General features: G+C 44.3%; 1 protein-coding gene across 1 annotated transcript; it reads left to right on the top strand.

Moving 5' to 3' along the window:
• The first annotated feature begins 2,949 nt into the window (after positions 1 to 2,949).
• On the top strand, positions 2,950 to 10,902 carry LOC123770433 (protein O-linked-mannose beta-1,2-N-acetylglucosaminyltransferase 1-like). The gene is made up of 10 exons (XM_069339540.1): positions 2,950 to 3,186; positions 3,318 to 3,537; positions 3,657 to 3,787; positions 4,314 to 4,384; positions 4,616 to 4,876; positions 5,286 to 5,481; positions 5,995 to 6,185; positions 6,518 to 6,704; positions 7,387 to 7,496; positions 10,077 to 10,902. Exons 1-10 carry the CDS (start codon positions 2,983 to 2,985, stop codon positions 10,300 to 10,302), a joined length of 1,797 nt encoding a protein of 598 aa, XP_069195641.1. The 5' UTR covers positions 2,950 to 2,982; the 3' UTR covers positions 10,303 to 10,902.
• The last annotated feature ends 252 nt before the right edge of the window (positions 10,903 to 11,154 follow it).

Below are 11,154 nucleotides of genomic sequence, written 5' to 3'. Positions count from 1 at the left end.
TGATTCCCGCCTTATCGTTGCAACATGTGCATTGCAACATCTGCCTTACATTCTTCCCTGTATCAGTGATGAGAAATCAGGGTGCCCGGAGCACTTGGTGATCTACCAGGCTGTGAAGTCAAGCGGGCTTGATGCTGCAGTTGCTCAGAGTTGCCACATCAACCCGCGGCCACAGTGCTGCTTCCTCCCTCTCTCCTCACCTTTGGTTAGCCTGGCTTTGTTGACGGTACAAAGTAACAGTTCCTCGAGACGTCACAGTGTTAGGGAGACGTCACAGTGTTGAGGGGACGTCACAGTGTTGAGGGGACGTCAGAGTGTTGAGAGGACGTCACAGTATTGAGAGGACGTCACAGTGTTGGGGAGACGTCACAGTGTTGGGGAGACGTCACAGTGTTGGGGAGACGTCACAGTGTTGAGGGGACGTCACAGTGTTGGGGAGACGTCACAGTGTTGGGGAGACGTCACAGTGTTGAGGGGACGTCACAGTATTGAGAGGACGTCACAGTATTGAGAGGACGTCACAGTATTGAGAGGACGTCACAGTGTTGGGGAGACGTCACAGTGTTGAGGGGACGTCACAGTGTTGAGAGGACGTCACAGTGTTGAGAGGACGTCACGGTGTTGGGGAGACGTCACAGTGTTGAGGGGACGTCACAGTGTTGAGAGGACGTCACAGTGTTGAGGGGACGTCACAGTGTTGGGGAGACGTCACAGTGTTGAGGGGACGTCACAGTGTTGGGGAGACGTCACAGTGTTGGGGAGACGTCACAGTGTTGGGGAGACGTCACAGTGTTGAGGGGACGTCACAGTGTCGGTGAAACGTCACCAAGACAGTGACGCTCCCTAGCGTTAACTGGGAGAAAGTAACGTTTAGTAACGCTAAATGTAACAACGAAAATGAACCTTCCATAAGCTAACAGGAAGACACTAACGCTCCCTAAACGAAATTGCGGAGAGAAATTTACTTTCCAACGTAACTTTAACTTTAGAGAAAGGGAGAAAGTAACAGCCTCCAGCGTTACGAGTGAAAGGTTCCACAGAAGCATGCTGGCCAGGGTGAAAACCCTGGTGTTACTGGCAGTGTTACTGGTGGTGCCAAGGGTGCAGGGAGCTCCGTCACTACGCTGGAGGAACATGGCAAGTAAGTAACGGGAAGCTCCTTTTTTTATAGTTACTGGAACACACTGGGCTCTAGCCTGGGATTAGAAGAGGTGGGGGGGGGGGGGGGAGGGATAGCGATTGGTCGCCAGAAACGTTGAACAACTTGAACAGGTGTAATTCAACGCCAGCTTGAACAGGTGTAATTCAACGCCAGCTGGAATATGACAAATATGTAGGGGAGACCTTTGATAACCCGTCGGCTTTCTGTTCTTGTCGAGGCCACTAGAGAGAGAGATGGTGGCCCCTCAGGTAAATTCAGGTATCTGAACATCAGCAAGGACAGATGAACGTCAACATCATCTTCAACCAATGTATTTTAACACCTGCTGAAACAGGGGACATCTGTTTTTTCAGTTTTTAGTGGTGACAAGTTTTATATTCCTTGACAATCTCGCCAATATTTTAACTAGAACACTCTCCAACAGTCTCCAACAGTCAACAACAGGCACCAACAGTCTCCAACAGGCACCAACAGTCTCCAACAGTCACCAACAGGCACCAAACAGTCTCCAACAGTCAACAAAACTCACTAACCCACAACTCTCCTTCCTCAGGGCAACAGAGGCACCAGTCGTACGACCTGTCGCTACACACACGAATACAAGGTGAGATATCCTTGTTTATGTGTATTACATTTGTGTATAAGTATTAATTATTCATTAATACATTTATAAGATTTACCAATTAAGATTTATAATTGTTAATCATTTGCATAAATTGCTTCCTGTTTATTTAATATATAAATTAGTTTTATTTTTAATTTATATATTTATTTACAAACTGTACGTGTATAATTGTTTACAAGACCAATGTGTATATACTGAAAAGTGTACCCTGCTTCTCGCTGTATGTATACTAAGAGTTTACTTTAGTCCACGACACTTTAGTCTAGGACTATAATGTCCTTGCTGATTGGTCAGAAAGCTGTTTAGGTGGCCTTAATAACCCCCCCCCCACCCCCTCCGGAGGCTGATACAAGCCTTAAGTAACATTCACTTAAAATGTTAATCTGATTCTGCTACTTAATCTCCGCTTCTTCGCGCCTATTCGCCTGCATGGACGGCGTTCGATTCCCGATGGTCCAAGCAGGTGGACACTGCACCTTTACTTCGTCCTCGTATTAGAGTTATTAATCTGTCTTCGTAGCCCCTTGCAAGTGGTGTATTGTCGATCCTGCAACTCCCATCATAGATAGAATTTGTTAGAACTTAGCCTGTTTGGCTAAACATGTTTTGGTTCACTTCCACCGAACACGAAACACCTCACACCTGTCCTGTTACAGGTGTTCGGAGCCAACATTACCTGGTGTCTGTCATCGTCAACGCCACGTGTGTGACACTCTGTCTTGATGGACAGCTGGTGAGTAGACTGTCTGTCTGGCTCTGTCTTTACTGTCTCTCTGTATGTCTATCTGTTTATCTGGCTGTTTGACTCTTCTGCTCCTTCTGTTTATCTTTTGTTTTCTCTTCCTGTATGTCTCCTTTATGTCTATCTCATGTCTCTCTGTCTCTAAAAATGACAGATTTTCTGTCAATTTCAGTTTGTCTGTTTCAAAGATGGAGCAATGTTAAGATTTGTAATTTACAAGATCAGTATTTAGGTAACAATTCTGTCTCTCTGTCTTCGTCTCTGTCGCTGTGTCTGTCTGTCTGTCTGTCTATCTGTCTGTCTGTCTGTCTGTCTGTCTGTCTGTCTGTCTGTCTGTCTCTCTCTCTCTCTCTCTCTCTCTCTCTCTCTCTCTCTCTCTCTCTCTCTCTCTCTCGCTCGTTAATATAACTAAGCGTATTTACGCCTTCATGTTCAGTGTCTTATCTCCCCCAGATGTACGCCAGCTCCGGGGAGGCCGTAAGCGCGTCACGGTCCGGGTCCCGGCACTCCGGGGTGCACGTGGTTGCAGTGCACGAGGCACGGCCCAAGCTGATGATGGCACGGCACTTCCTGACGTACCAGCCGGCGGAGCACGCCCGGCTGGCCAGCTGTGTGATGGGCGTGCAGCACGGCAGAGTGCTGGTGGTGATGGGCGTGGTGAGTGTACTACTACAACCTGTATTGCAAGTACATACAATTCTAACCCAACCTAGGCCTACGGAAGTCTGGCGGACCAAAGGCCTATGTGTATATAAAGTTTTATATCAAGTCTCCTCTATCACCTACAGCCGGAATGGATCCTGTTCCTTGGAAGCGACGCGGAGAACGCCCTGGTGACCCTGGGGTCGGCGTGGGCGGCGCAGGCGGCGCAGGGGGAGGCGTGGGCGTGGGTGGGCGTAGTTGGCGGCGCTTCGCTGGCGGAGGCAGTGACCACGAGGGAGATGGGAAGGTATCCGTCGACGGCCCTTCTTCTAGACACCTTCGTGACCAAGAGCGTAGCGGCCACAGGTAAGTACCTCAGAAAAAAGGATTATTATTAGTAGTAGTAGTATTATATACCTATAATCTTCACTGGTACAACAACCTGTTTCTTCAATCACCGCTGCTTGTACCGTGATCCTCGTCAGGTCGAGTACGGTGCGCGTGGTACAGTCTTCCGGATCGATGTTTGCAGGCAGCCTTCTGCGAGCGGTACGAGGGGTACAGTGACCTCTGTACCTGTAACGGCACCTTCTTCCCTGAGACCCGCAAGTTACAGGTATGCCTCTCGACACCTGCTCTTAGGGGACAGGTAACTGTTGACACCTGTTGTTAATTCGAATTTTTTAGTATAGTATATAATGCATAATTAAAACTGCTGTTGTTATTGCTATTATAATATACACCTGTATTATGTTCACTTGAATAATAAACATCTGTAAAATGTACACTTGAATAATAAACACCTGTATAATGTGCATCTGTATAATACATTCCTGTATAATGTACGCCTGTATATTTATAAATTATGAATGTATAATCATTTATTAGCGTAAACTGTTCGGTAGGGCTTTTTTATCCATATATTTTGGGTGACTTATTGTCTATTTGCATAAGGTGTAGATAGACCTAATTCTTTTTCCACAAAATGCAGATAGACCTGCTATTTGTGTCATAAACTATAAGTAGAATTACTCTAAATTTCCATAAAGTGCAGGTAATCTTTTTCCAAAATTAAATTTAACTGAAGAACCTGCTTATTCTCAGGGCTTGATTGAGCCCTCGCGTTCTGGTCTTCCTTTCAGGAGAGCATCCTGACGAAGGAGAGCATCCCTGTGGTGGTGGTGACCGCTAACAAGCCTCATCACTTGTACAGGTGACTCCCTGTGTTGTTAGTGGGGACCGAGAGGGATGAGAACGCATCTTGCGTCTATTAAACTAGATATCCTTCAAGTTTCAGGTTAAATTTGATAAAACATTTCTGTAACCATGTATAAATTAGCATCGTGTTGCATTTCTTGTGTTTGAAATCCAAACACAAATTAGAATTATTTACAGAAATCTTGCGCATGTTAAATATATTTATATATATCTCTGTGGTACACAGAGTGTTGAGGAACTTGTTCAGCATCCCCGGGGCGGCGCAGACGGAGGTGTTGGTGGCTGTGGACGGCGCCCACCAGGAGGCCCTGGCCCTGACGGAGGTGTTGGGCGTGGGCGTGGTGGTCCACAGACCAGAGGGCGTCGGCAACATCCGCACCAACGCCAACGTCAGGTTCGCCCTCTACAGCGTCTTCAGGAGCTTTCCTCAAGCTGACAAGGCCATAGTGGTCGAGGACGACCTCCTCCTCTCCCCAGACTTCCTCAGGTAAGACACCAGAAGTATGGGTCAGAAGTTATAAACTGGAAGTGTTTTGTGTTCAGTGCAGTTTGATCTGTGTGGTGGCAGCCGCTTGACTCCTCCCAGCCATAGAGGATCATATTAGAAAAGAAAGCTAGAGATAACCCGATTGTTATTCATCCTATAATTGTCTACCTATCTTGAAGTACTACTATGGCAACCATAGGTCTAAATGTTTACGTTCGATAACGCTCGATCTGCCTTCTGTCGTCATTTCTAATTGGAACCCTCATGTTTTATGTAATGGAAACTCATTACTGCCACCACAATCACTTCAACCTTCATTACTGCTAATCACTTCAACTCTCCATCAAGTATTCTCAGACAACAGTCAACAGGCGGTTTCAGTTTCTGAGTGCCTCATATTTCCCTTCAGGTACTTTCACCATGTGTCTCCAATCCTGGACCTGGACCCGACCGTCTTCTGCGTCAACGCCTTCAGCAGCAACAGCTTCGTGGATACCGCCAGCGACCCCAGTGTACTGTTGAGAGCTCGCACCTATCCCATGTACGGATGGATGGTATCCCGAGCCTATTCCACCGAGGTCCTCAACAACTGGGTGCGTCCGGGGGTGAGTTGATTTGACCTGACAAGACTTTGGGCCAGATTCACGAAGCAGTTACGCAAACACTTACGAACCTGTACATCTTTTCTCAATCTTTGACGGCTTTGTTTACAAATATTAAACAGTTAATGAGCTCCGAAGCACCAGGAGGCTGTTTATAACAATAACAACAGTTGATTGGGAAGTTTTCATGCTTGTAAACTGTTTAATAAATGTAACCAAAGCCGACAAACATTGGGGAAAGATGTACACGTTCGTAAGTACTTGCGAAACTGCTTGGTGAATCTGGCCCTTTATCTTCAAGTCTTAGGATTGGATAAGGATTTTCACTTAACGCGAATCTTTCTTTTCGGTTTTGTCACCGCCTTCCCTCACACGGGGGAACGACCGAGAGCTTCTCAACCGGACCAAAACACGGGAAGTACTGCCACTACATTCACCAGGAGGCGGGAAGGTGGTGGCAAGAGTCAGCGCAGTTCGATCCTGCTGTTAAGAAAATACACCTGGTATTTCCTGCAGATAGGTGACTGGGACTGGTGGCTGACGTGGGAAGACCTGCGGAAGGGCCGAGACGTGGTCTTCCCTGAAGTCTCGAGGACGTTTCACGCGGGGTCTGCAGGAATACACGTCAGTGGGTTCGAACAGGAGGTTTACTTCAACCGCATGATTTACAACAACATGAGCCACGTCCCCCTCATGGATATCAACTTGTAAGTACACACATAATTTGATGTGATGAGGTGGCCAGCTCTCTGGGCTGGACAAAGTACTCGTGCATCTAAAGGCGTTTCTCAAAGAGTTTACCGAAATCCTGAAGTGTTTTAAGAATTAAAGTGTAACTTGGGGAGTAGAAGAACTCCCAGAACCCCATCAACCAGGTATCAACCAGGTACTTGAAAGTTGTAAACAAAGACTGGTAATGCTTTAATAATCTTGGCAGTTCATAGACCTTAAATTTTCAACCTAACTAATAGACTTCGTCAAATGGCCAGTGACCTCAGAATTGCAACGCAAGAACTGGATTGTGACACTTGCCTTTCAGGTTGGTTCGAGCGAGATACGAGGAACAGCTGCGTTATGACCTTACTGTGGCCTCCAGGCAGGTCATAATCCCTCGTGACCTGTGCGACATGTCGTGGCTCACCCCTAACACCTCTCGCCCCCTCCTTCTCTACGTCTACGCCGTCGACGACAACGACGAACACGACAGCTACAAGATCTTTCTCACGGTTAGATATTTGTTTAGAGAAATTACGACGTGTTCACGGATTTAATTGGACTTAAAAAGATTAGTTGGGGGCTTAGATAGTAAAATAATCACTTATTTGTGATTTGATTACTTAATTATTTATTCTCAATATTTACCTTCTTGTTTTTGCTAGACACGTTGTATACTTGTGTTGATTTCTTTTGTCGGTGTCGCAGTTCAGTAGTTTGGCAAAAGTTTATATTATTGGGCATCTGGTTATCTTGAGATGCTTTCGGGGCTTTAGTGTCCCCGCGGCCGGTCCTCGACCAGACCTCCACCCCCAGGAAGCAGCCCGTGACAGCTGACTAACACCCAGGTACCTATTTTACTGCTAGGTAACAGGGGCATAGGGTGAAAGAAACTGTGCCCATTGTTTCTCGCCGGCGCCCGGGATCGAACCCGGAACCACAGGATCACAAGTCCAGCGTGCTGTCCGCTCGGCCGACCGGCTCCCCTGGAAGTCCAATTGTGTGCAGCACGACACATACACATCATCTGTTGATTGACGGTTGAGAGGCGGGACCAAAGAGCCAGAGCTCAACCCCCGCAAGCACAACTAGGTGAGTACAACTAGGTGAGTACATATATCAGCTTTGAAAGCAGCTGTCATAAGCAATATATTGACTTGTTTTGTCTACATGTGAGGGTTTGTCTCCTTGCAGTGCTTCCGGACGTACGACTTGAGTACGAGGGAGATGTACAAGGGGGTGATGAGGGTCAGGTGGCGCGGGACTGTGGTTTACTTGGTGGGCTGCCCCTTCTCCCCCTTCTGGTGAGTAGCAGGTTTACTTTGTCCCTTCTGGTGAGTCTCAGGTTTACTTTCTGTCCCTTTTGGAGAGTCACAGGTTTACTTTCTGTCCCTTCTGGTGGGTCGCAGGTTTACTTTTCCCCTCTAACGAGTCCTGGTTCTAATTGAAATATATATATATATATATATATATATATATATATATATATATATATATATATATATATATATATATATATATATATATATATATATGTATATATATAATATATTTATATGTATATATATATACATATATATATATTTATATGTATATATATATATACATATATATATATACACATATATATTAGTATATTTTGGTAGCAGTCTTTCCTGTAGACATATATTATTAAATATGACCGAAAAAGTAAGATTAATAATTCTAACACGAATTTTCTCAATCTTTCGTACATTACGCTTCACTGTTGGAGGTAAATCAAAAATCAATTCTCCAAAATTCATTTTTATTTCTAGTCTGACGCGACACGGGCGCGTTTCGTAAAACTTATTACATTTTCAAAGACTTTAGTTCACAAATACACAACTGAATAGAACTTACGTATCTCCGATTTTATATCTACATTTGAGTGAGGTGGAAGGGGTGATGTGGCATTAACACAAGACAGAACAAAATGTGGTATTAATAGGGTATTAATTTCATCAACACAAGACAGAACAAAAGTATTAATAGGGTATTAATTTCATCAACACAAGACAGAACACGAAACAATGGATATTGAATAGAAGTGTTTGTAGAAAGCCTATTGGTCCATATTTCTTGATGCTTCTATATTGGAGCGGAGTCTAGAGGTGGGTAGAATATAGTTGTGCAATAATTGGCTGTTGATTGCTGGTGTTGACTTCTTGATGTGTAGTGCCTCGCAAACGTCAAGCCGCCTGCTATCGCTGTATCTATCGATGATTTCTGTGTTGTTTACTAGGATTTCTCTGGCGATGGTTTGGTTGTGGGAAGAGATTATATGTTCCTTAATGGAGCCCTGTTGCTTATGCATCGTTAAACGCCTAGAAAGAGATGTTGTTGTCTTGCCTATATACTGGGTTTTTTGGAGCTTACAGTCCCCAAGTGGGCATTTGAAGGCATAGACGACGTTAGTCTCTTTTAAAGCGTTCTGTTTTGTGTCTGGAGAGTTTCTCATGAGTAGGCTGGCCGTTTTTCTGGTTTTATAGTAAATCGTCAGTTGTATCCTCTGATTTTTGTCTGTAGGGATAACGTTTCTATTAACAATATCTTTCAGGACCCTTTCCTCCGTTTTATGAGCTGTGGAAAAGAAGTTCCTGTAAAATAGTCTAATAGGGGGTATAGGTGTTGTGTTAGTTGTCTCTTCAGAGGTTGCATGGCTTTTCACTTTCCTTCTTTATACACATATACATATATATATATATAAATATATATATATATATATATATATATATATATATATATATATATATATATATATATATATATATATATATATATATATATATATATATGAGCTCACCATGAGAGTAAGGACAAGACAAGAACATATCGATGCCAACACAGAAGACAATGTCCAACATAACAGGCCAATTACACTGGATTAATCTTTGTGTTTGGATAGGAGATGCCTCGTATGGGCCAATAAGCCTTCTGCAGCCCCTATGTTTATCCCTTACGTATCCCCCCATGTTTTCACCTTCATTGTATTATCACCTGACCTAATGCGGGTATAAAATCAACTAGTATTGTAAGATCTGTTCACTTGAGAATGAACCATGGAGGTTCGAAACGTCGTGCAAATTATACAAATAAGTGTAATACACTCTATAGTAAATCACTTCTTTTCTTCACCTTAAAAGTACGAAAATGAGTTTTGGAGAACTCCTATTTCAATTAAGCCCTGATGCTAAGAAAATAGTTAGAAGGATAGAAGCCCTAAACCAGAAAATAATAAATACAGAATATGCGGTCATATTCAATGAAACATGTTTGAAAGAAAACCTGCTGCCAGTATACACCAATATATATATATATATATATATATATATATATATATATATATATATATATATATATATATATATATATATATATATATATATATATATATATTTCTCCAATTGTATTATTATTATAAGTAACATTGGTTTCTACGAAGTCGTCCTGGGCTGATGACCTCCCTCTCTGGGAGCAATAATAATAAACAGAACTCATCTGGAGGCACCCTAGACTGCGGTAGACTGCGGTAGACTGCGGTAGACTATCGGTGTTTCAAGTGTTGTCCCAACGTGGGCTAAGAGCGAAGACGCAGCTAGAGAACTGCGTCTGATATAGTCCCATGCATAAAATAGTTGATTATATTATATGTTCAAACTTTCTAATTAAATTCCATTACATGACTATAAAGGTAGAGAGGATGAAGAGAGCCTTTTGGGTTTTAACCCCAGTTGTATGATCTCTCTCTCTCTCTCTCTCTCTCTCTCTCTCTCTCTCTCTCTCTCTCTCTCTCTCTCTCTCTCTCTCTCTCTCTCTCTCTCTCTCTCTCTCTCTCTCTCATATATATCTTTTCCTCTACCCAGTTTTCACAACGAGAAGAACAAAGTAGCATTCAAGCCGTCAGCGATGGACCTGCAGCAGGCCAGCCTGGCGAGGGACGCCTGGGAGAATACCTTCCTGAAGGGAAACCCACGCCTCGCCCACCACCCCGCCCTCACCTCTCCCCTCAACCTCACCCACCTCGTCACCTTGGCAGCCCACCCGACAGCTTCACCACCCACCCACGTGAATGGTGACGGAGATTGGTGATGTTTGGCAGTTATTTGGCGTCAGGCGGCGTCTGTACGTCGTCGTCTTCATGGGCACCAGGTCTTCAACCCGCTTCTTTACCAAGATGAGGTACTGGTGAGAGAGAGAGAGAGTGAGAGAGAGAATGTAGGTGTGGAATGATTGCCTGCCAGTCACCAACCGCATCCCGCACAAGTTACAAGTTCCTGAATGGCATGAAAGGTTGTTTCAGCGTTTCCAGATCCTCACCAAGCCAAGAAATGTGTCCCTAATTCCATAAAATACTTCTCCCAACATGAAATTTCACTTCACCAAGCGCTCAAGCACCGAGATGAGAATGAGCGGGCGTGTGAGAGGATGGTGAGGCGTGGAGGGTACTCCACCTGCCATCACAACACAAGCGCTGGTCCATAGAGATGGATGTTGTATGATAATAATGTTTCCACGATATATCAGCCAGACGCAAGGGACTTGTGTGAGTTGATTTATCTGAGAGAAAGACATGTGCGAATGTGGGCTTTTCTGCGTACGTGGGTTTGTGATACATTTTGTGTGTTTTCCTCTGTCTCTGTCTCTCTCTCTCTCTCTCTCTCTCTCTCTCTCTCTCTCTCTCTCTCTCTCTCTCTCTCTCTCTCTCTCTCTCTCTCTCTCTCGTCGCCCATTCGACATACCAAGTTAATATCTACATTTAATTAACTTCCCCGTCGCTCGCCATCAATCTTGCTATTTCCATCATTGCTTCAACCCAACCATACAACCATCCAATGCAATTAAGTTTTGTTAAGGTGTGTGTGTTTGTGTGTGTGTGTGTGTGTGTGTGTGTGTGTGTGCTTACCTAATTGTGCTTGCGGGGGTTGAGCTCTGGCTCTTTGA

This window comes from Procambarus clarkii, chromosome 42, assembly GCF_040958095.1.
Source record: "Procambarus clarkii isolate CNS0578487 chromosome 42, FALCON_Pclarkii_2.0, whole genome shotgun sequence".
Classification (NCBI taxonomy): domain Eukaryota; kingdom Metazoa; phylum Arthropoda; class Malacostraca; order Decapoda; family Cambaridae; genus Procambarus; species Procambarus clarkii.
This window is presented reverse-complemented; position numbering and strand designations above follow the sequence as displayed.